The sequence below is a fragment of the Dendrobates tinctorius genome, unplaced genomic scaffold, assembly GCF_039654945.1.
Source record: "Dendrobates tinctorius isolate UK_male_01 unplaced genomic scaffold, ASM3965494v1 ptg000126l, whole genome shotgun sequence".
NCBI lineage: Eukaryota > Metazoa > Chordata > Amphibia > Anura > Dendrobatidae > Dendrobates > Dendrobates tinctorius.
This window is the reverse complement of record NW_027361794.1, coordinates 20579014-20605573: the sequence shown is the minus strand read 5'-3', so window position 1 is coordinate 20605573 and position 26560 is coordinate 20579014. Positions and strand designations below refer to the sequence as shown.

The 26560-nt window shown below is 42.7% G+C and overlaps 1 protein-coding gene across 1 annotated transcript in view; it reads left to right on the top strand.

Annotated features, from left to right (window-relative positions):
• The window catches only part of LOC141047167 (uncharacterized), a 549720-nt gene extending 545053 nt beyond the window's left edge, over positions 1–4667 (top strand). Inside the window, exon 14 of the mRNA XM_073542124.1 lies at positions 3343–4667. Coding sequence (XP_073398225.1) covers positions 3343–4613 — 1271 coding nt within the window. The 3' untranslated portion in view covers positions 4614–4667. The remainder of the gene's footprint in view (positions 1–3342) is intronic.
• Positions 4668–26560: the final 21893 nt, after the last annotated feature.

The window sequence follows — 26560 nt, the reverse complement described above, 5'->3', positions numbered from 1 at the left end:
CCCCAAAATCAGAATAAAAAGCGATCACAAAATGTCACGCGGCTGAAAATGGTACCAATAAAAATGTCAACTCGTCCCACAAAAAATAAGACCTCACAAGACTCTGGGCCAAAATATGGAAAAATTATAGTTCTCAAAATGTGGTGATGCCAAAACTATTTTTTGCAATAAAACATAAAAACCCGCTATAAATAGTAAATCAAACCCCCCTTTATCACCCCCTTAGTTAGGGAAAAATAATAAAATAAAAAAAATATTTATTTTAATTTTCCGGTTAGGGCTAAAGTTAGGTTTAGGGTTGGGGCTAAACTTAAGGTTAGGGTTTGTGGTTAGGGTTATGGTTACTAGTGGGATTAGGGTTAGGGCTAGGTTTAGGACTGAGATTAGGGTTAGGGGTGTGTTGGGGTTAGGGTTGGAGTTATAATTGGGGGGTTTCCACTGTTTAGGCACATCAGGTGCTCTCCAAGCGCAACATGGCGTCTGATCTCAATTCCAGCCAATTCTGCGTTGAAAAATCAAACGGTACTCCTTCCCTTCCCAGCTCTGCCATGTGCCCAAACAGTGGTGTACCCCCAAATATGGGGTATCAGCATACTCAGGACAAATTGCACGACAACTTTTTTTCTCCTGTTACCCTTGGGAAAATAAAAATTTGGGGGCCAAAAATCTTTTTTTACTTTTACGGCTCTACATTATACATGTCTGTGAAGCACATGGGGGTTAAACTTGCTCATCACACATCTAGATAAGTTCCTTAGGGGGTCTACTATCCAAAATTGTGTCACTTGTGTGGGGTTTCCACTTGTTAGGCACATCAGGGGCTCTCCCAACGCAACATGGCGTCCGTTCTCAATTCCAGCCAATTTTGCATTGAAAAGTCAAACGGCGCTCCTTCCCTTCCAAGCTCTGCCATGCGCCCAAACAGTGATTTACCTGCAAATATGGGTATCTGCTTACTCAGGACAAATTGGACAACAACTTTTGGGGTCCAATTGCTCCTGTTACCCTTGGTAAAATAAAACAAATTGGATCTGAATTAAATTTTTTGTGAAAAAAAGTGAAGTATTCATTTTTTTAAACATTCCAAAACTTCCTGTGAAGCACCTGAAGGGTTAATAAACTTCTTGAATGTGGTTTTGAGCACCTTCAGGGGTGCAATTTTTAGAATGCTGTCACTTTTGGGTAACTTTTGGGTATTTTCTATCATATAGACCCCTCAAAGTGACTTCAAATGTGATGTGGTCCCTAAAAAAAAAAAAAAATGGTGCTGTAAAAATGGCAAATCGCTGGTCAACTTTTAACCCTTATAACTTCCTAACGAAAAAAAATTTTGGTTCCAAAATTGTGTTGATGTAAAGTAAACATGTGGGAAATGTTACTTATTAACTATTTTGTGTGACATAGTTCTCTGTTTTAAGGGCATGAGAAAATTGCAAAATATTCAAAAAATTTTGCCAAATTTTCGTTTTTTTCACAAATGCATATCAAAGAAATTTTATCACTAACATGAAGTACAATATGTCATGAGAAAACAATGTCAGAATCACCGGGATCCATGGAAGCGTTCCAGAGTTATTACCTCATAAAGGGACAGTGGTCAGAATTGTAAAAATTGCCCTGGTCATTAACATGCAAACCACCCTTGGTGGTAAAGGGGTTAAAGATCTTGGCAGGTAACGGTCAGCATCTTTGAATACCAAGGGCTAGAGGTACTGTCACACTTAGCGATGCACCAGCGATCCCGACCAGCGATATGACGCGGTCAGGATCGCTGGTGCATTGCTAAGTGGTCGCTAGTGAGCTGCCACACAGGCAGATCTCACCAGCAACATCGCAGGGGTCGGGGGTCACTACTTACCTGTCACACGCGGCAATCCTGACGTCCACGTGTCGCTCGTCGGCGCCAGCAGGAAGCTGACGACGAGAAACGGTCCAGGACGTTCTCGCGCGATCAGTGATAACCAGCGGGGGAGCCGGTCGGAGGTAAGTATCACACATAGCGATATCGCTAGCAATATCGCTGCTACGTCACAAAAGCAGTGACGTTATAGCGATATTGCTAGCGATATCGCTTAGTGTGACAGCCCCTTAGGTGGTAGCTAATTAGGGTCACCATCAATAGGTGTGATGGCTTTTGCATTTTGTTGTGTTTTTTTTTTTTTTTATCAAAAAACATGTTAACTAAGTACCCAACATTATTTTCATGCACTATTGCTGTTTATCTACTGCAGGGTATTTAATGATTATGTTTCTGTCTTTGACACTTTCTGGAAATTAACATGCAGTGGATGTTGGAGAGTAGAAATTTCAAATATGCCATTTTATTACCCAACTCATAGTGCCCAGGTTGTGCTCCAGAAGACACACACACCATACATTAAGTGGGTTATTGTCACTAAAAATGCCAAATACATGGAAGTTAAATGTGGTTTGAGCAAACTGCAAAGATCAGAAGCGAGGGGGAGATTTGGCTTTGGGATAGTTGATATTTCTGGACTGGTTTATGGAAGTCATGTTGCTTCTGAAGCGCCTATGAGCCACAAATAATGTGGGAACCTCTGTTTTTCCACTGACAGATGATGAACCTAAGTAGGGGCTTGATTTTTTGCGAGATGAGTAGAAGTTTTTAATGGTGTTATTTCCACCTACATAACATTGTTTGGTGACTTTTTATTCCATATTTGGGAGGCAGAGTGTGAAGGACGAAGTACAGTTCTCTCCACTCCTGAAATGTGTCCCCCCCCCCCTTTGCATTCGCCAAGGCCATAAAAAAAGCCATGCAGTGTTTATCTTTAATTAATAAAGCTAGGAACAAATCCATTGAAGCTCATAACACAAAGGTGCGAAAACCCCTGCAAGCTACAGGCAAACTGAAGTCTTTTGTCTGACTTGAAACACATGGATATGCCTCATTGTACAACAAATCACAGCAAGGCTATGAGGTATTGAATCTGGAAAATAACCTATAATAACAGAATGCAATATCTCTGAGCCTAGCCGAGCACATCATGATCGGTGCAGTTCCTTGACTGACCTGGGGCAAGTGGGGGCGCCAGAGAGCCAACCCCTGCTAGCTCCTTCTCTCCCCTCCCCACGAGGTGAGCAAAGTCTACCGCCCCCCCTTCCCCTGTGAGATCCCTCACACAGAGTGAATAAACAGTTGAACCCCACGTTCTACTAGTTCATGCTATGAGGTTTTTTTTATGTGAACTGTCATTGTCTTGGTGATTAATTTTTTTAGATTACTTGACATTTTTACAGACAGTTTAAGTAGAAATGTTCAAAAACAAAAAGTTCAAGGATATTTTATTAAAAAATAATAGTTGGTTTTATTCTTGGCAGATGACTGTACCAGGAGGTCCAAGGGACAGCTGACACCTTCAATATTTAAATCAGATGATCTCGAGATTCCACAGGATACTATTGAAGTGAATGCCATTACTCCAGATTTACCATCATCCCTAAACAGCAAAGATCTGTCATCTGATCCTATGAAACAGGTCCTGTCTTCTGATTCATTACCGACTACTAAGGAAAATCACAGTCACAAAATAAGCATTAAAAATCAAACTGCTCCCAAAGTAAAAAAAACATCTAATTCGGAATATGGCAATGGTTTTTCCCATGAAGAGTCTTTTCTTAAACATCAAAAAATTTACACAGCAGAGAATAGATTTTCTTGTTTCAAGTGTGGGAAGTGTTTTAACCAAAACTCAGATCTTGTTAGACACCAGAGAACTCACAAAGGGGAGAAGCCATTTTCATGTTCAGAATGTGGGAAATGTTTTTTATGGAAATCATATCTTGTTAGTCACCAGAGAACTCACACAGGGGATAAGCCTTTTTCCTGTTCAGAATGTCGGAAATGTTTTAACCAAAAATCAGATCTTGTAATTCACCAGAGAACTCACACAGGGGAAAAACCATTTTCTTGTTCAGAATGTGGGAAATGTTTTAACCGGAAATCTGTTTTTCTTAAGCACCAGAGAACTCACAGTGGGGAGAAGCCTTTTTCTTGTTCAGAATGTGGGAAATGTTTTAACCAAAAATCATACCTTATTATTCACCAAAGTAGTCACACAGGGGAGAAGCCTTTTTCATGTTCAGAATGTGGAAAACGTTTTAACAAGAAATCAGGTTTTCTTAAGCACCAAAGAACTCACACAGGGGAGAAGCCTTTTTTTTGCTCAGAATGTGGGAAATATTTTGCACAGAAATCAAATTTTGTTACTCACCAGAAAATTCACACAGGGGAGAAGCCTTTTTTTTGTTCAGAATGTGGGAAATATTTTGCACAGAAATCAAATTTTGTTACACACCAGAAAATTCACACAGGAGAGAAGCCTTTTTCCTGTTCAGAATGTGGGAAATGTTTTAACCAGAAATCATATCTTGTTAGACACCAGAGAACTCACACAGGGGAGAAGCCTTTTTCTTGTTTAGAATGTGGAAAATGTTTTAAGCAAAAATCAGATTTGGTTAAGCACCAGAGAACCCATACAGGGGTGAAGCCTTTTTTCTGTTCTGAATGTGGGAAATGTTTTGTGAAAAAATCATCTCTTTTAAGGCACCAGAGCAGTCACACAGGGGTGAAGCCTTTTTCATGTACTTAATGTGGGAAATATTTTACAAGGATATCATCTCTTAATAAACATCTGCTTCATAAGCATCAGTGTTAAGATTCCTTTGCTCAATGTACCTTGGACACACTGACTGATAGCTCAAGTGGACCCATTGAAGCGCAAGTGCGTGAAACAGCCATTGTCTAATCTCTGTACGTTCCTCCTGAGCCAATGCCTTTTAATCAATAAAGAATTTCTACGATAGAACGGTGAGTGCCATCCTTTCTCTCTTTTGCTATAAAATTTAATTTCATGTTTTTCACTGGATTGAGCACCCGTTCTGATGGTATTATGGCGTTCGGTCCAGGTGTGTGATTTGGACTGCAGTCATGGAACTGCTTTGGGGTTTATGAGCTGTGCCGAATCCCCCCTTCCACTTGGTGACTGACAGCTCAGCCATTTAATTTGGAGCAGAGGTGTGCTGAGCTGTCGGTGTTTTGATGGGCAGCTCAGCCTTCCAATCTGAGTCTGAGAGATGCTGACCTACTTTCAGGTGTTCCAGCCTGTCCATGAGTGGTCACATTATGTCTGGCCTACACTTTTATTCCCACTAATAAATCCAGTTTGTATTCTCTGTGATCAGGTGCGGAATCTGACCCAGATGGTCCAGGCTTTGTCCAGGGAATACCAGAAGCTAGGATCTTCACAGTCCAAGCTGCAGGGTAGAGTTTCTAGTACTATGAGTGCTTCCCAAAGTTCTCCGCTACAGACAGTAGTTATGATTTCGGTACCAGCTGACGTACAGTTGGTCTCCCAAACCAGTATTATGTGGAAAATCCACACTGCTGATAGATAACAGTAAATCCAGGTCCACACTAGAATAATATGTGGTTTCCATTGTCTATGGATTTTGAAGTACCATGCTTCCTCCTCAGGACAAAAAAACATGACAAGTGACAGAACGCAGCTATATACAGCCCAGGCAAAAATTAAGAGACCACTGCACAGTTTTATAAAAATCAGCTTCTCTACATGTCTGACAGCCATTCCATTCCAGTGTCCATTGAATTTCAACCAGAGTACACCTCATTCTACTTAATATGCATCTGATTAGGTGATCACTTGAACCACATCTTATTTAACGAAGGAAAGTGTAAAAAAAACCCTGCTGTGGTGTTCACAATCCTCTTGCAATAGGACAAGCTGGATGGCAAAACAAGTGCTAGTTATATCCCAAAAGTAATAGTAATGAAAAAATAACTTTTAACAATGTCACAGGAGTTGAAATGAAAAGTCTTGAGTGAGTTTCCACAGAACTCCCAGTCTCAGAAGCTTCAATCTCTGTGCAGATATACGCGTTTCTAACATAAAATGCGACACCTCCTCCTCGTTTATCAAGTCTGTTTCTTGCAAATAAGTTGTATCCTTCTAGTCTTGTATTCCAATCATGTGTATCGTCCCACCAAGTTTCAGTGATTCCAATGACATCATATTTCTTTTCCTGTGTTAGTAGTTCCAATTCTCCTTGTTTGTTGCCCATGCTTTGTGCATTTGTATAGAAACATTTTAGTTTGTGATTGGTTTCTCTTTCTCCAATATTTTTATTATTTAGATTATTTTGTCTTTGTTCTTTCCTCCCACTTCTAATAGCAGAGTTCTCAATAGTATTTGCCAGGTGTATGGCTTTTTGTGGCCTTTTGCTTCCCTTCCCACATTGTTCTAGTTTAAAGCTCTCCTTACAAGTGTAGCAAGGCGACTTCCAAATACATGCTTTCCAGTCTTCGCAAGGTGCACCCCATCTCTAGCAAGTAGTCCATCGTATAGGTAATTCACTCCATGATCCAGAAATCCAAATCCTTGCTGACGGCACCATCGACGTAGCCAGTTGTTCACCTGCAGAATCTTATTCCACCTCCTTGTTCCATGGTCATCCACTGGGAGGATGGAAGAGAAGACCACCTGCGCTCCCAGTTCTTTCACTTTCTTGCCTAAGTTTTCAAAGTCTCTGCAGATGGTTTCCAGGTCATTTCTTGCTGTCATTTGTCCCCACATGTATTAGCAAGAATGGATAGTCATCTGTAGGTCTGAAGAGTCCTGATATCCTGTCAGACACATCTTTAATCTTTGCACCTGGAAGACAGCACATTTCTCTTGAGGTTGTATCCGGCCTGCAGATAGCGGCCTCTGTTCCTCTCAAAAGGGAATCCCCCATGACCACCACTCTCTGTTTCTTCTTCGCAACATTTTTCTTTCTCCATCCAGGAGGACTCTGAGGGCATACAAGGTTGTTGTTTGTGGGCAAAGTCTTATCCTGATGTATTTCTTCATCGTTTTCCTGCGTGAGAGCCTGGTACTGGTTTCTGAGAAGTATGGGTGCTGACTGCCTCCTGATCCTCCGGCTTCTCTGGGTCACATGTCTCCATTCCTCTGTTTCTTCAGGTGCACTTCGAATTTCTTTTCTTTCTGTAACATGAAGAGATAATTCTGCTCTGTCTAAGAACTCTTCACCTTCCTTAATGATCTTCAATGTAGCTAACCTTTCTTCGAGATTTTGCGACTTTTCCTCCAACAGGGACACAAGCTTGCATTTGTGGCATGTGAAGTTTGGCTTTTCCACTGGTAAGTCTGTGAACATGTAGCAAGAAATGCAGCTTACCAAATGGCTCCTGGCCTCTTCCATATTTTTATTGTTAAAGAGATTTCAAAGCGATGAAAAATGTGAGGCAATGAGAAAAAACTTTGTCCAGCTCCACGATGTAGTGAAAAATATTCTTTATTCACTCAGTAGAAATGAGGTTTAAAAGCCAGCATGAGTTACAAGGCATGCGATCGATCTACGCGTTTCGAGTGGCTAGGCACTCTTAATCATCAATTTTTCACTGCATCGTGGAGCTGGACAAAGTTTTTTCTCATTGCCTTGGATTGTGCGCTTTGACACAGCGGTCTCGTGCTCCGATGTTGGAATGCTATGTCTGGTGAGCTGGATTTGTATCCTGATGAAAAATGTGCCAAAATTCGCACGCCGATAGGCGCACGGTTTACCGATTTCCTCCTTTCAGCTGCAACGGCCAAAATCCAGTGATCTTTGAGCTCGCGGAGACTCTTCACTTATCCCAGAAGGCATTGGAAATATGCAAATTATCTCAGGACTCTTCCCCAGCCAACATCAAAGAAGGTGCAGAGCCAAGACCAACGATTAAGGTAACATGTAAGATAGATTACTTGGGGGACCGTGGTGACACCCACCCCAACGCGCGTTTCATAGTAGTGCCTTCTTCCAGGGCATCATAGGAGAAAGTGGGCTGTATATAAAAGGGACCAGCCAATCCAGGCGTTTGCATATGATGCTGCTCCACAACGGCGCATACGCAGTCGGCCGCACCCGGAGCACAGCAAGACTGAGGACATCATCGGATGAGGAAGCCTGCAACACTCGAACACACCCACAAAAGAACATGTGAGCAAGACAGAGGACGCGAGCCCGCCCATAGCCGAAAGACGCCGTCAGTGATGCCTGGCAACGGGGCGCACATGCACACAACAGGTAATGGAATACAGGACACATAAGGTCACCCGCTCTATCGAAGAGCCCCGATCTGATGAGAATAGATCCCGCTCCCACAGCCCCAGGAACAGATTAGTGTATGAAGATGCACAGGCATATATGAATGTGTCTTTACTCCCATAGAGGTGGAGAGCATATTCATGACTTTAATGTGCGGTACCATGTGACCACAGGAAGAAGACAGGAAGGGAAATGCAGACGCTGGGACTGAGATGTAGCAGAGCTGGATGTGCAGACGCCAGGAGGGTGAGTAGCACCGGGGGAGGGTGAGCCATGCCATATTTACCTGTCCCCGTTCCACCTCTGCGCTCAGGTCAGAGGGCGCGATGACGTGTTTAGTGCGCACCCTAAGCCTGAACAGTCACTGCAGAGCCGGTGACGCTGAGGAGCAGCTGGCAGGGATGAGAGGTGAGTGTCAATATTTTTTTTTTTAAATCACAGCAGCAATATATGGGGCATATTTTAATATGGATCATGTTATGGGGCCACCATTAACCTTTGTGCAGCATTATATAGGGCATGTATTAATATGGAGCATGTTATGGGGCCACCATTAACCTTTCTGCAGCATTATATGGGGCATATATTAATATGGAGCATCTTATAGGGCCACCATTAACCTTTCTGCAGCATTATATGGGGCATATATTAATATGGAGCATGTTATGGGACCACCATTAACCTTTCTGCAGCATTGCATGGGGCATATATTAATATGGAGCATCTTATGGGGTCACCATTTTACCTTTTTTAGTATCTATTTTTATTTTTGAAATTTACTAGTAGCTGCTGTATTTCCCACCCTTGGCTTATACTCAAGTCAATAAGTTTTCCTTTTTTTTTGTGGCAAAATTAGGGGCCTTGGCTTATACTCGAGTATATACGGTATATTGCCGTCCCTTGTACAGTGCCCTCTCTTGCTATGTACAGCACTGTCCCTTACATATTCGATTATATAGAGCACTGTTTTTTATTACATACCATCCTCTCTTGTTAGATATATAATGCAGTGATGGCTGATGAAGCTTAGGAAAGCTTCTTTTCTAATGGAGGAGATAATGGACTGGTAGTCTGGTCACCGGCTCCTCCATCAGCAGTCATTTTATATCTAACAAGAGAGCGGACTATGTAATAAAAGGGGGAGTGTGAATAACAAAATAACAAGAATAGCTAATATACTATATACAGTGCCTTGCAAAAGTGTTCGCCTCCTTGGAACTTTCCCACATATCATGCTTCAAACATAACGATACCAAATGTAAATTTTTGGTGAAGCATCAACAACATTTGGGACACAATTGTGAAGTTGAACAAAATGTATTGCTTATTTTAAATTAATGTTGAAATTCAAAAACTGAAAAGTGGGGCGTGCAATATTATTCGGCCCCTTTACTTTCAGTGCAGCAAACTCACTCCAGAAGTTCATTGTGGATCTCTGAATGATCCAATATTGTCCTAAAAGAAAGTTTGCAACAAGCCACCTGGGAGACACACCAAAGATGTGGAAGAAGGTGCTCTGGTCAGATGAAACCAAAATCGAACTGTTTGGCAACAATGCCAAATGATATGTTTGGCGTAAAGGCAACACAGCTCATCACTCTGAACATACTATCCCCACTGTCAAACATGGTGGTGGCAGCATCATGGTTTGGGCCTGCTTTTCTTCAGCAAGGACAGGGACATGGTTAAAATTGATGGGAAGATGGATGGAGCCAAATACAGGACCATTCTTGAAGAAAACCTGTTGGAGTCTGCAAAAGACCTGAAACTGGGACGGAGATTTGTCTTCCAACAAGACAATTATCCCAGACATAAAGCAAAATCTACAATGGAATGGTTCACAAATAAACACAAATAAATGTATCCAGGTGTTAGAATGGCCAAGTCAAAGTCCAGACCGGAATCCAATCGAGAATCTGTGGGAAGAGCTGAAAACTGCTGTTCACAAACGATCTCCATCCAACCTCACTGAGCTCGAGCTGTTTGCCAAGGAAGAATGGGCAAGAATTTCAGTCTCTCGATGTACAAAACTGATAGAGACATACCCCAAGCGACTTGCAGCTGTAATCGCAGCAAAAAGTGGCACAACAAAGTATTAAGTTAAAGGAGCCAAACAAGATTGCACGCCCCACTTTTCAGTTTTTGAATTTCCACAAAAATTTCAAATAACTAATAAATTTTGTTCAACTTCACAATTGTGTCCCATCTGTTGCTGATTCTTCGCCAAAAATTTACATTTGGTACTTTTAGGTTTGAAGCATGATATGTGGGAAAAGGTTGAAAAGTTCCAGGGAGCAAAATATTTTCGCGAGGCACTGTGCTAAGGGACTGTGCTATACATAATAAGTCAGTACACTATATACTAAGGGCCTGTGCTATGTATAATAAGTAAGTACCCTATATACTAAGGGACTGTGTTAAAGGGAACCTGTTGCCTGTTTTGGTCGATATAAGATGCGGCCAACGCCTTTCAGGGCTTTTCTACAGCATTCTATAATGCTGTAGATAAGCCCCCGATCCAACCTGAAAGATAAGAAAAATTAGTTTTATTATACTATACTCACCTGCAGTGAGCAGGCACTGGGAAAGATCAGAGAGGCCCAGTGTCTATGCACTGCAGTACTTTGCTCTGCCCTCTACAGGGCAGATAAGTACAACTGCGCAGGAGCGTGATGCCGGGGAGCCATGAACCAAGCAGGAGGGCAGCATCGCAAGAAGATGGGAGGCGCCTCCCCCCGGGTGAATATAATAAAACCTATTTTTCTTCACTTGCAGGTTGGTTTGGGGGCTTATCTACAGCATTATAGAATGCTGTAGATAAGCCCTGAAAGGCGGTGGCCACATCTTATAGCAGCCAAAACAGGTGACAGGTTCCCGTTTTGCCTTTAAACATAATAGCCGATAATAACATCTACCTCTTACTGTTCATAAATCCATTATAAATCCTCCTTCCTCCCTTCCCAATCCCCCACATGCTTCACTGTCCTCCCCACATCCCATTATTGTCCTCTCCCCAAACGTTGCCTTCTCATCCAGCACCTCCATCATTGCCCTTTCCACCACATCTATCATTGCTTTCTCCCCCACCACCTCATCATTGTCCTTTCCACCACCTCCATCATTGCCTTCTCCTACACGCACACACCTCACACCACACACACACCTCACCGCATGCTCTCCCGCAGCATCACCTTCACCTGCAACTTCCTCTCTTTGGCACAGCCGTCAGCCGCGGTGCTGGATGACATCATCCAGCCGCGCCGCTGATTTAGTGAGAGACAGGAAGCATGGCTAAGAAGCAGGATGGATCCGCTGCCATTTTCTCTTGTAGGCAGCAGAGCTGCAGGGATCTTTCCCTGCTGGCCGCATATAAGGGCAATCAGCCCCTGGAGCCTCGGGGCCGGATAAACAGGCCAGATTGCCCTCATTATTAGCCACTCTGCATGGGCCCCCTGGAACCTTTGAGCCCCTGTGCAGTTGCACAGGCCGCACATGCAGTGTGGCTACCATGCGTTACAGACTTGGCCCTTTATTGGATCTCCTCGTACCTAACAGACAGGACATTCAGTGTCTCCAACTCACACATCACCTCCTCATCTCACCCCCTATGTATCGTTGTTCACCACGGTTCAATTGTAGGACCAGGAACTATGCTTAGAGGGCACATGTGTGTGCTTCCTCCCTCTTAAAGAGACCGCCCGCATCAACCTAAGGTATTTCCAACCTATAGCTGGGCGACAGCTTATATTTAAGGTTTTTAGTCCAATATGGAGGTGTCTGAGCTTCATTGTTAGTTTGCCTTGCATGCATGACAGTTGTCAGGGTCCACAGGTCTGTCTGTCTGCTTGTCTACCCTGTACCCATCTGCTCTTACCTGTCAGTGCCCATCTGCTTGTACCTGTCTGCGCTCTTCTGTCCATCAGCCAGTCCAGATTGCATCTGCCAAAGCCCATCTGTCTAACACCAGGTAAGCCCACACCTGCCAGTGCTTTTGTGTTCCTCAGCCAGTCCCATCTGCACCCGTGGTTCCAGAGTGCCTACAGTTTCTGCCTGTATTTTTCATCTAACCTTTGGGCCGTAGCAGCTTACCTGCTGTGGGGGGGTCAGCTACCACATTTTGTAGGTCAGCCATGGAGTAGCACCTGGTTCCACCTGTTTGCACCTCCTTGGGTCTCAGTTTTTGCCTGCTGCCACTTGTCCGAGTAGGGATTTGGTAGGCCACCTAGTTCCGCCCCTTCCAGGCTTTCAGAGGGATACGGAACAGTGATTCCACCACCTTGCCCGTTACAGTCTCCATTTGCTGGGTTGGCTGTAGTGGAAGAGGTGTCGGTCCCCGCTATACTAATTCTACTTTATTGCAATTGATGCCACTTTGCTGGTGTCTGACACTAATTTTTGTAAATGTGTAGACTCCTGGTTGGTTGTTCATCTGCTGGGTTGGGTGTAGTGGAAGACATTTCTGTCCCTATTACAGTATATCATTTCTACTGTGATGAAATTGATGCCACTTCTGTGGTGTATGGCCCACATTTTGTTTAAATGTGAACACTCCTGGTTGGGTGTCCATCAGCTGGATTGGGTGTAGTGGAAGACCTGTCGGTCCCTATCATACTGTTTCTACTGTGGTGAAATTGATGCCACTTTGGTGGTGTCTGCCAATAATTTTTGGAAATGTGAACACTCCTTGTTGGATCTCCTTCATGCGTATTGCCTGTAGCCAGTAGGCCACCGACACCATCAAGACTCCACTTCCTAGGACTCAACTACCCATCTTACTATCCTTAAAATATTCTGACAATGGTAGTATACAAAACTGATATTTGTGCCACCTGAGTGTTGCTCAGCATAAAAGCAGGTAGAGGTGTTGCATGTGGTATCAGGGCTCCCAGCAAAGGGGTCTACACCAATCCCTCACTCTCCTCATCTTACTGTGATGTTCAATTGAAAACTGTAAATGCTGTCCCAGACCCCGATACCTCATGCTTGGCTGATTGCTGCAGTGCCATGCTAAAATCTGTACTGTGGGTGAATTGAGGCCACTTTCCTGGTGTCTGTCCCTCATTTGATGTGTTTTGGCAGCATTTGAGGCCGCTTTAAGGTGTTGTGCATGTGTTCGTTTTTGCCTCCAATTGACGTGAAAGGTGTTCGGTGAATATTGCAAATTCGGCGATCGTGAACCGAACACTGAAATATTTGCTCATCTCTACTCAAAATCCCACCCCCTTTACAAGATTTGGCACCCAAAATGAAGACTCTATAGAAATGAAGGAGAGAATGGGTGTCTGTGTGTTGAACGCAAAATGACAGTTGTTGCCCAATAGGTCCTAAAGATTTAGAGGGACAATGCCCAAAAAGATGCTCTTTAGGGTATGTGCACACGTTGCAGAAAATTTCTGCACAAAAACCTGAATCCCTTCCCAGAAACCGCACCTATTTTTCCGCGGCGGTTTTTGTGCGTTTTTTGCGCGGTTTTGATGCGTTTTTTACCGCAGCGGTTTCTAAAAGCATGGGAGAAGCCTAAACCGCGGAAAAAAATGCAAAATTAATGTGCATGCTGCGGTTTTTACCGCGATGCGGTTTTTTCGCGGTAAAAAACGCATCAATGTGCACACAAAGTGCAAAATGCATAGAAATGACTGTGCAGCTTATTTTTAGCGGTTTTATAGTGAAAACCGCGGTAAAAACCGCTAAAAAAAACGCTGTGTGTGAACACAGCCTAAAGGGGCAGCAACCATATAATGGCTAAGGTGGGCAACCTGATAAGTCGCTCTAAATTCTGTAATTATAGCAATGGCTGTTGCAGAAGTAACTGGGGTCTCATCTATATATATAAACGCCTTATCATGTCTGTCTGTAACCGAAATCCCGGTGCGCTGATTGGTCGCGGCCGCCAGGCCGCAACCAATCAGCAACGTGCGCAGGCGCAGTCCGCAATTACAAGGATGCGCTACCGTTGCCGTGATTTCCCGACGGTTGCCGCGGGTTACCTCCGGGCGCACGGGCGTCAGCGGCTTCATCGCCGCTGACGCCCGGCACTAGCCGGTACCCAGGGTCCGGAGGAGAAGAATCTCCTTCAGACCTTGGGTACCATAAACGTGTAAAAAATAGAATTACAATAAAAAATAGTGATCTACTCACCTTCCGACGGCCCCCGGACTCTGCCCTCCTCTCCGCTGCCGGCATCTTCCGTTCCCAGTACTGCTTTGCGCGAAATACCGCTGATGACGTCACGCTCTCGCGAGAGGACGTCAGCAGAGGTCTTTGGCGCAAAGCAGTACTGGGAACGGAAGATGCCGGCAGCGTGGAGAGGAGGGCAGAGTCCGGGGTCCGTCGGAAGATAAGTATATCACATTTTTTATTTTTATCTCCTGCTGGCCCTATTCTAGAGTACCCGATGCTTTAGAATCGGGCCATCAGCTAGTTTATGAGAATTGCCTCACAGTAAGCTAGTTTTGGTTGCCTTTAACATCCAGAGTTCATCTTTCAGCATTGAAGCTGCTGAAGTAAGGTGAAAGCTGAGCTCTGATTGGTTGCTTTGGAGAACTAGAACAGTCCGACTGTGAGGCAGTCACACGTTTACTGCTTTACATATATAGATTCACCTATTAGATCTCTGACCAGTGTGAGGTGATTACTAACGGTCATAATACTAAGAACTGGTTTTTAACCCCTTAACGACCATCGATACGCCTTTTAACGGCGGTAGTTAAGGGTACTAAAACCACAGCGCAGTTAATTCACGGCGCTGTGATTTAAGTGAATAGCGCCCCCCAGTGTCGGATTTTATCCGAGGTCTCGGCTGCCAGGGGTAGCCGAGACCCCAGAGAACATGAATTGGTCGGTTTTTACCGACCCCGCTTTTGCGATCGCCGTTATTAACCCTATAACGGCGACCACAAAAAAAAAAAGCCGCGATTTTACATTTAATTTTTCTCTCCTCTGATGTGATCGCACATCAGAGGAGAGAGAAATAGGGTCCCCGATTCCCCCCCCGGTACCTCTCCGTGGCCCTCCGTCCCCTCCCGGTGGTCCCACGTCCCGCCGGCGTCCTCCAATGGGCGCCGCCATCTTGAAAATGGCGGGCGCATGCGCAGTGAGCCCGCCGGGAATCTGCCGGCTCCGGCTGGCAGATTCCATTCATTATTTTGATCACTATGATAAACGATCATAGTGATCAAAATAAAAAAAATAGTACATAACCCCCCCATTTATCACCCCCTTATATAGGCAAATATAATGAAATAAAGAAAATATTTTTTTTTTCAGTTTTCCATTAGGGTTAGGGTTGGGCTAGGGTTAGGGCTAGGGTTAGGGTTGAGCTAGGGTTAGGGTTGGGGTAGGGTTGGGGTAGGGTTAGGGTTGGGCTAGGGTTAGGGTTGGGCTAGGGTTAGGCTAGGGTTAGGGCTAGGGCTCGGGTCACGGCTAGGGTGAACTAGGATTAGGGTTAGAATTAGGATTAGGGATTAGGGTTGGGATTAGGGTTAGGGTTGGGATTAGGGTTAGGGGTGTGTTGGGGTTAGGGTTGGAGCAAGAATTGAGGGGTTTCCACTATTTACCAACTTTGGGGGTCTAAAAATTGGGGTCTAAAAAATCACTTTTGTGGAAATGAAAAAGACTTTTTATTTTCACGGCTCTGCGTTTATAAACTTTTGTGAAGCGCTTGGGGGTTCAAAGTGCTCACCACACATCTAGATAAGTTCCTTAGGGGGTCGAATTTCCAAAATGGGGTCACTTGTGGGGGGTTTCCACTGTTTAGGCCCATCAGGGTCTCTGCAAACGCAACATGATGCCCGCAGACCATTCCATCAAAGTCTGCATTCCAAAATGGCACTCCTTCCCTTCCGAGCTCTCCCATGCGCCCAAACAGTGGTTCCCCCCCACATATGGGGTATTGGCATACTCAGGACAAATCGCGCAACAACTGCGCATGTATGATTTCTCCTGTTACCCTTGAAAAAATAAAAATTTGGGGGCGAAAAGATTATTTTTGTGGAAAAAAAATGGATTTTTTATTTTCACGGCTCTACGTTATAAACTTCTGTGAAGCACTTGAAGGTTCAAAGTGCTCACCACACATCTATATAAGTTCCTTAATGGGTCTAGTTTCCAAAATGGGGTCACTTGTTGGGGGATTCCACTGTTTAGGCCCATCAGGGGCTCTGCAAACGTAACATGATGCCCGCAGACCATTCCATCAAAGTCTGCATTCCAAAATGGCACTCCATCCCTACTGAGCTCTCCCATGCGCCCAAACAGTGGTTCCCCCCCCACATATGGGGTATCGGCGTACTCAGGACAAATCGCACAACAACTGTGCATGTATGATTTCTCCTGTTACCCTTGTAGAAATAAAAATTTGGAGGCGAAAAGATCATTTTTGTGGAAAAAATGGATTTTTTATTTTCACGGCTCTACGTTATAAACTTCTGTGAAGCACTTGGAGGTTCAAAGTGCTCACCACATATCTAGATAAGTTCCTTAATGGGTCTAGTTTCCAAAATGGGGTCACTTGTTGGAGTTTTCCACTGTTTAGGCACATTAAGGGCTCTCCGAACGCAACATGGCATCCGATCTCAATTCCAGCCAATTCTGCGTTGAAAAAGTCAAACGGTGCTCCATCCCTTGCGAGCTTTGCCGTGTGCTGAAAAAGTGGTCTACCCCCACATATGGGGTATCGGCGTATTCAGGAGAAATTGTACAACAAATTTTGTGGTTGATTTTCTCTTTTAACACTTGTGAAAATAAAAAAAATTGGTTCTGAAATAAATTTTTTGCAAAAAAAAGTTAAATGTTAATTTTTTCCTTCCACATTGCTTTAGTTCCTGTGAAGCACTTAAAGGGTTAATAAACTTCTTGAATGTGGTTTTGAGCACCTTGAGGGGTCTAGTGTTTAGAATGGTGCCAATTTTGGGTATTTTCTGTCATGTACACCCCTCAAAATGACTTTAAATATGATGTGGTCCCTAGAAAAAAATGGTTTTGTAAATTTTGTTGTAAAAATGAGAAATCGCTGGTCAACTTTTAACCCTTATAACTTCCTAACTAAAAAAAATTTTGCTTCCAAAATTGTGCTGATGTAAAGTAGACATGTGGGAAATGTTATTTATTATGAAATTTGTGTGACACATCTCTCTGATTTAAGGGCATAAAAATTTAAAGTTTTAAAATTGCTAAATTTTCTAAATTTTCGCCATATTTCTGTTTTTTTCATAAACACCAGACTTATCGAAGAAATGTTACCACTAACATGAAGTACAATATGTCATGAAAAAACAATCTTAGAATCAGCAGGATCCATTAAAGCATTCCAGAGTTATAACCTCATAAAGGGACAGTGGTCAGAATTGTAAAAATTGGCCTGGTCATTAAGCTGCAAACTGGCTCTGTCGCTAAGGGGTTAAAATGCCGCCCAAAAAAAGACCATCTAATGGGCAAGTTAATCCAAAAGCTAAGAAGGCAAAACTGTCTCAAACAGCTAATACAAGTGAACAACACAAATCTCAGGTTGAAAGGAAACAGATGAGATAGGCAGAATCAAGGGATGCGGAAACATCTGAACAAAAGGATGAACATAATCAAAATGACGGCATATGACCTATGCAACTTATGCAATGATGCAGGCAGGCTGACCTGAGTTTGGAAGCGTTTCACTACGACCCAACTAAGGACTACAGGTCACATCTGAAAGTTATAATGGGCAAAATGGACGTAATATGAGAATACTGCCAAGAAAAAAAGTTTAACTTTAAATTGCCTGATACAGGGCCTTGCGAAAGTATTCGGTCCCCTGGAACTTTTCAACCTTTTCCCACATATCATGCTTCAAACATAAAGATACCAAATGTAAATTTTTGGTGAAGAATCAATAACAAGTGGGACACAATTGTGAAGATGAACGAAATTTATTGGTTATTTTAAATTTTTGTGGAAATTCAAAAACTGAAAAGTGGGGGGTGCAATATTATTCAGCCCCTTAACTTTCAGTGCAGCAAACTCACTCCAGAAATTCATTGTGGATCTGTGAATGATCCAATGTTGTCCTAAATGACTACTGATGATAAATATAATCCACCTGTGTGTAAATTAGTCTCCGTATAAATGCACCTGCTCTGTGATAGTCTCATGGTTCTGTTTGAAGCACAGAGAGCATCATGATGACCAAGGAACACAAGAGGCAACTTTTTATCCATAAAAAGTGTCATTCAAAGCTTGCAACAAGCCACCTGGGAGACACACCAAACATGTGGAAGAAGGTGCTCTGGTCCAATGAAACCAAAACGGAACTTTTTGGCAACAATGCCAAACAATATGTTTGGTGTAAAGGCAACACAGCTCATCACCCTGAACACACCATCCCCACTGTCAAACATGGGGGTGGCAGCATCATGGTTTGGGCCTGCTTTTCTTCAGCAGGGACAGGGAAGATGGTTAAAATTGATGGGAAGATGGATGGAGCCAAATACAGGACCATTCTTGAAGAAAACCTGTTGGAGTCTGCAAAAGACCTGAGACTGGGATGGAGATTTGTCTTTCAACAAGACAATGATCCCAAACATAAAGCAAAATCTACAATGGAATGGTTCACAAATAACCAGGTGTTAGAATGGCCAAGTCAAAGTCCAGACCTGAATCCAATCGAGAATCTGTGGAAAAAGCTGAAAACTGCTGTTCACAAACGATCTCCATCCAACCTCACTGAGCTCGAGCTGTTTGCCAAGGAAGAATGGGCAAGAATTTCAGAGTCTCGATGTACAAAACTGATAGAGACATACCCCAAGCGACTTGCAGCTTTAATCGCAGCAAAAGGTGACGCAACAAAGTATTAAGTAAAGGGGCCGAATAGTATTGCACGCCCCACTTTTCAGTTTTTGAATTTCCACAAAAATTTAAAATAACCAATAAATTTAGTTCAACTTCACAATTGTGTCCCACTTGTTGTTGAGTCTTCACCAAAAATTTACATTTGGTATCTTTATGTTTGAAGCATGATTTATGGGAAAAGGTTGAAAAGTTCCAGGGTTGCCGAATACTTTCGCAAGGCACTGTATATGGTGGTCAAATGGTAAAGTCAGTTTGCCACCTTTATCTCTACCTCCCGAATCACTTTTTCATACGTGTCGGAAACAACTCATGAGTCTAAGCATTTACGGCAAATTATTAGGAGATACAATCCATATTTCCTGATGACATCCTTTGGTACTACTGCTGGACTTAAGGAAGCAGGATTTATGCGATTTATGTCGACTTTTAAAGTCCAGGGACAAATATATCACAGAATAGGTTTGATGCTTCCTGTAGCAAATCAAGACCCAACATTTTTACAAATTTTCTGTTTGGGAGATGGACAAATGCAAGTTGATCAACATTGTGAAATACGTGGTTTTGAATTTGCATAGATTTTTCCATCAACACAATCAGTTAGTAAACCTTTTTAACCCCTTTACCCCCAAAGGTGGTTTGCATGTTAATGACCAGGGCAATTTTTACAATTCTGACCACTGTCCCTTTATGAGGTAATAACTCTGGAACGCTTCCATGGATCCCGATGATTCTGACATTGTTTTCTCGTGACATATTGTACTTCATGTTAGTGGTAAAATTTCATTCATATAACTTGCGTTTATTTGTGACAAAAATGGAAATTTGGTGTAAAATTTCACAACTTTGAATTTTCATGCCCTTAAATCACAGAGATATGGCGCACAAAATACTTAATAAGTAACATTTATCACGTTTACTTTACATCAGCACAATTTTGGAACCAAAATTTTTTTTTTGTTAGGAAGTTATAAGGGTTAAAAGTTGACCAGCGATTTCTCATTTTTACAACACCATTTTTTTTTTTAGGGACCACATCACATTTGAAGTCACTTTGAGGGGTCTATATGATGGAAAATACCCAAAACACCATTGTAAAAACTGGACCCCTCAAGGTGCTGAAAACCGCATTCAAGAAGTTTATTAACCCTTCAGGTGCTTCACATGAATTTTTTGAATGTCTAAAAAAATGAACATTTAACTTTTTTTCACAAAAAAATTACTTCAGGTCCAATTTTTTTTATTTTACCAATGGTAACAGGAGAAATTAGACCGCAAAAGTTATTGTGCAGTTTGTCCTGAGTATGCTGGTACCTGATATGTGGGGGGAACCACTGTTTCGGCGCATGGCAGAGCTCGGAAAGGAAGGAGCGCCGTTTGACAATTTCAATGCAAAATTGGCTGGAATTGAGATTGGTCGCCATGTCACGTTTGGAGAGCCCCTGATGTACCTAAGCAGTGGAAACCCCCCACAAGTGACCCCATTTTGGAAACTAGACCCCCCAAGGAACTTATCTAGATGTGTGATGAGCACTTTTGACCCCCAAGTGCTTCACAGAAGTTTATAACGTAGAGCCAAAAAAGCAAAAAAAATCATATTTTTTTCCACGAAAATGATCTTTTGCCTCCAATTTGTTATTTTCCCAAGGGTAACAGTAGTTTTTGTGCAATTTGTTTGGAGTAGGCTGATACCCCATATGTGGGGGCGAATCACTGTTTGGGCGCATGGCAGAGCTTGGAAGGGAAGGAGCACTGTTTGACTTTTTCAACGCAGAATTGGCTGGAATTGAGATCAGACGCCATGTGGCACTTGGAGAGCCCCTGATGTGCCCAAACAGTGGAAACCCCCCAATTATAACCCCAACCCCTAATCCTAGCCCTAACCCTAACCTTAATGGGAAAATGGAAATAAATACATTTTTTTAATTTTATTATTTTTCCCTAACTAAGGGGGTGATAATGGGGGGTTTGATTTACTATATATGGCGGGTTTTTATGTTTGGCAGCTGTCATACGCTAAAAGACGCTTTTTATTGCAAAAAATAGTTTTTGCATCACCACATATTGAGAGCTATAATTTTTCCATATTTTGACCCACAGAGTCATGTGAGGTCTTATTTTTTGCGAGACGAGTTGACGTTTTTATTGATACCATTTTCGGGCATGTGACATTTTTTGATCGCTTTTTATTCCGATTTTGAGACGCAGAATGAACATAAACCAGCAATTCATGAATTTCTTTTGGGGGGAGTTTACACCGTTCCGTGTGTGGTAAAATTGATATAGCAGTTTTATTCTTCAGGTCAATGCCATTACAGCGATACCTCATTTATATCTTTTTTTATGTTTTGGTGCTTTTATACAATAAAAACAATTTAATATAAAAAATAATTATTTTTGCATCGCTTTATTCTGCGAGCTATAACTTTTTTAATTTTTTCGCTGATGACGCTGTATGACAGCTCGTTTTTGCGGGACAAGATGACGTTTTCAACGGTACCATATTTATTTATAGCTGTCCTTTTGATCGTGTGATATTCCACTTTTTTTCGGCGGTATGATGATAAAGCATTGTTTTTTGCCTCGTTTTTATTTCTTTTAAGTGGTTTTCACTGAAGGAGTTAACTAGTGGGACATTTTTATAGGGCGGGTTGTTATAGACACGGCGATACTAAATATGGGTACTGTGAGAATCATGTGGGAATAGTGGATGAGGGCAGGTATATCTCGCCCAGATTCCTTTCCTATGTGGCCTAGTCTGGTCAGTATCGCACCTGCTTGCTAATGAATAATGGGAGGTGGATATAAAAGGATGCCAGGTGGTTGTGTGAGTGTCTCATCCTGGGAACACAGAGAGCCTGTCTGTGTGAGAGACACACGTGAGTGGAAGCAGTGCCCACTGCAACTGTGGTTTGGCTGGACGGGAGAAGCCCGCCAGTTGGTAGTTAGGTTGTCCATTGTTTAGTTAGTGCCGGACAGGCAAGGATTTGTTTTATGTTTTATTTCTTTATGCATTGCTTTCACCGTTAATAAACCTGACCCAGGGTCAGTTATACACGAATCCCAGCTCTGCGCCTGAGTTTCATGCTGAACGCACGTGACCTTTGACCCCAGCAAAGGCGATCCCGGAGTGTTTTATCACAGTACTTTAAAAAAAAATTTATTTACAAAAAAGAAAATCATTAGGGATTTTTTTTTAATTTAGTTAGGATTTTTTTTTTTAAATTATTTTTAAACGATTTTTTTTTTTTTTCTTTGTCCCGGGGGGGGACATCACTATATAGCTTCAGATCTGACAGGCAGTGTAGGAGGCTTCTCAGCGTCTGCTCTTGTTCCATCTTGTTCTGAGGGTCTCAGGGAAGCACGCAGGGAGCCCCCCTCCCTGCGCAATTCTTCCCTGTGCCCCCGTTACACTGCGATCATGTTTGATCGCAGTGTGCCGTGGGTTAATGTGCCAGTTGTCAGCTGTGTCACGTACTATCCCGTCCATGGGCATTAAGGCCCAGGGCACATGGACAGGATAGTGCATCAGATGTCAGAAAGGGGTTAAACAGCCTTAGAAAGAATGCCAAGTGCAGAATATCAGGTTGTAAGAGTGCAGTGACCCCCAACCAAAATCCCAATCATATCTCTCACCCGCCCCTTCCCAAAAGTACCTTATCGATAATGAGACAAACACAAGTAATTGCTGGGTGAGGGTCACAGCTTTTAATTTCTTTTATATAAATATATATATAACAATAAAAGGAAACACTTTTAAAACTCACGGCCAGTAGCCAAATGCCCTGCAACATCTGCAGGCAAGTCAGTCTATTTAGCCTCACCATTCCATTGGTTCCTTTGTTGAAACAGCCACTGTGACTTTGCATCTGTAACGAAACAAGTATTAATTACCCTTACAAAAAAGGGGAGGAAGGGTGGGACAAGCACCTCCGGGACCCAAAAGGGGAAGAGGAGGATCCTCACTACCACTGCCCTTAAATACCCAGGTATTGCCAGGGGGAGGGGCTGGAATGTCTAAAACGCCATTGGCCCGTGTAATACGGGCAAAACCACCACCACCAAAGAATGAAAGGGGGGAGAAGCGGAGGTTACTACCCGGCTGCATGATTCTGTGGTGGAGGAGGGGCACCGCAGTCAGTGGCACATTCCTTACACAGTGTTGTGCCATCCATAAGAGCAGACAAGTTGGTGAGGGCAAAAGGAGATTTAATTCTCCCAGTGTTATTAAAGTGGCTATTGTAATGGTAGGACAAGCGTTTCTAAGCCGAGATATAATTATTTAGTGATAAAGCGAAAATCTTAAATGTATTACAGAAACACATAGATCATATGACGCTCTACAACAGTGATGGCGAACCTATTGCACTTGAGCCACAGAGGGCACGTAAAGTCCTCAATGTGAGCACGCACGCCAGGCCTGCAACTGCATACACTCCACTCCCTTCCGATGTTTAAATGTATTTGCATCTTTTAGACAGGAATATATTTAATCAGTGCTGTGTCGGGACCGAGGCAGAGGAGCTGCTGTCAGCCCCAGGTCCAACGTGCAGCAGTGTGATGACTCATCATGCTACCGATCTCATTACATTGCTACCTGGGCTGAAGAGGAGCAAAGACAGTGCGGGCGGGCACTGGTAAGAGCTCCAGCAGGAGCTGGACTTTAAATGTATTAATTAGGAAAGAGGACACCGTTTTGAGAGAGGCAGTGACTGGGGATGGGGTTTTGCTTTATTCAGAGGGAGTGTGTGTGTTTGAGTATAGTGCAGAGGGTCAGTGTGTGCGTGTGTATTTTACAGAGGAGCAGTATGTTTGTGTGTGTGTGCACTTTGCAGAGGGGCAGTGTGTGTGTATTTTTTTTGCAGAATGGCAGTGTGTGTGTGTGTGTGTGTATGTATGTGTGTGTATATATATATATATATATATATATATATATATATATATATATATGTGTGTATATATATATATATATATATATGTGTGTGTATATACATATATATATGTGTATACATATATATATGTGTGTATATATATATATATATGTGTATATATATATATATATATATATATATATATGTATATATGTATGTGTGTGTGTATGTATGTATATATATATATATATATATATATATATATATATTGCAAAGGAGCACTGTGTGTTTTTTTCGCAGAAGGGCAGTGTGTGCTTATATATATTTTTTTGAAGAGGGGTAGAGTGGGTGTATGTTTTACGGATGACAGAGTATGTGTGTATTTTGCAGAGGGGCAGTCTGTTTATGCATGTTTTACAGAGGGACAGTGTGTGTCTGTGAACGTCTGTACGTGTGTGTGTGTATATGTTTTACAAATGGACAGTGTGTGTGTGTGTGTGTGTGTGTGTGTGTGTGTGTGTGTGTATATATATTTTACAGAGGGCCTGTGTGTATTTTGCAGAGGACTAGTGTGTATGTGTGTGTGTGTGTATAAGGGAGAGTATTTTGCAAGTCTTCTGTGATGTGAGGTTAAATTGCCGTATTTGCACTTGCAGGTTTCTAAACCTGGTCCCTATAATAACTACAACCTGTGCACCTTCCAATCCCCGGCTCTTTGGGACAAATACAAAGATTGTCCTAGTGAAGATATTCATAGACAGCACAGGAGAGATAATCCGGACTTAGACATAAATGTCACTGCCGACATATTCACCAAAGTCCTCCTGACTCCAGAAGAAAGGAGCAAATGTATCAATAGTAAAACTCTAATACAGGGGCTGGTTGGCACTTTTCAGCCTGGGGGGCAATCACAAGCCAGTGGCCCTCCAGTTGCGGTGCTTTTGCCCTGCTTGTCTCTTGCCGCTGCATTAAAGCAGCAGAGATAACAGGCTTTAATAACAGGCTGGTACATAGATATGGGAACGGAATGGAGCTAGCTGCATATATATTGGAGCAGAACCAAGTTTACTGCCTACATAGATACTGTAGCAGAAGCAAGCTGACTACATAGACACGAGACCGGAACCAAGAATGCTACGTAGACAAGGAAACTGACTGGAGCTTACTACAGAGATATGGGAGCAGAACCGAGCTAACTACAGAGAAATGGGAAAAGAGCGGAGCTTACTACAGAGATATGGGAGCAGAACAGAGCTTACTACAGAGATATGGGAGCAGAGCCAAGCTTGCTGCCTACATAGATACTCTAACAGAAGCAAGCTGACTACAGAGATATGGAAGCAGAACCGAGCTTACTACAGAGATATGGGAACAGAACAGAGCTTACTACAGAGCTATGGAAGCAGACCCAAGCTTACTACAGAAATAAAGGAGTAGAACCGAGCTTACTACAGAGATAAGGGAGTAGAACCGAGTTTACAACAGAGATAAGGGAGCAGAATCGTGCTTACTACAGAGATATGGGAGCAGAACCAAGCTTGCTGCCTACATAGATACTGTAACAGAAGGAAGCTGACTACAGAGGTATGGAAGCAGAACCGAGCTTACTACAGAGCTAAGGAAGCAGAACTGAGCTTACTACAGAAATAAAGGAGTAGAACCGAGCTTACTACAGAGATAAGGGAGTAGAACCGAGTTTACAACAGAGATAAGGGAGCAGAATCGTGCTTACTACAGAGATATGGGAGCAGAACCAAGCTTGCTGCCTACATAGATACTGTAACAGAAGGAAGCTGACTACAGAGGTATGGAAGCAGAACCGAGCTTACTACAGAGCTAAGGAAGCAGAACTGAGCTTACTACAGAAATAAAGGAGTAGAACCGAGCTTACTACAGAGATAAGGGAGCAGAACCGAGTTTACAACAGAGATAAGGGAGCAGAATCGAGCTTACTACAGAGATATGGGAGCAGAACCAAGCTTACTCTAGAGATATGGAAGCAGAACCGAGCTTACTACAGAGATATGGGAGCAGAACCAAGCTTACTCCAGAGATATGGAAGCAAAACAGAGCTTACTCCAGAGATATGAGAGCAGAACCGAGCTTACTCCAGAGATATGGGAGCAGAACCGAGCTTACTAGAGAGATAAGAAAACAGAACAGAGCTTACTACAGAGATATGGAAGCAGAACAGAGCTTACTATGTCTACTACAAGATACAGAAACAGAACCAAGCTTATGGCATACATATTGTACCAGAATCTAGATTACTACATCAATACAGTATCAGAACCAAGGTTACTGCTTAGATATGGTACCATAACTGAGCTTACTTACAAACATACAACTCCAGAAACACGGACATTTAAACACACAATATGGCAGGGGCATTGCCAGGGTCCTTAAAGCTCAAGGGCCCAAGCCCCAAAAAGCATGTCTCCCCATAAGACTAACCTTTATCCATTTAAAATAGCATGTATATATAATTACAGTATACCACTGTTGCTACCCAAAAACACACAATGCAAAGACCAATATGATCAATATTACTACTATAAAAGGCCAAAACAATACGTCTGCACAATGCCCACCACCATCACCACCACACCGCGAATACATAATATAATATGACCATTACCTCTACATAACAAAGCACTCTAATCAGACCAATGACACCACCATACACCTTCTACTACATAATGACCACATTAAGCTGTTACTAAATAAATAAAAAAAACAAAAGC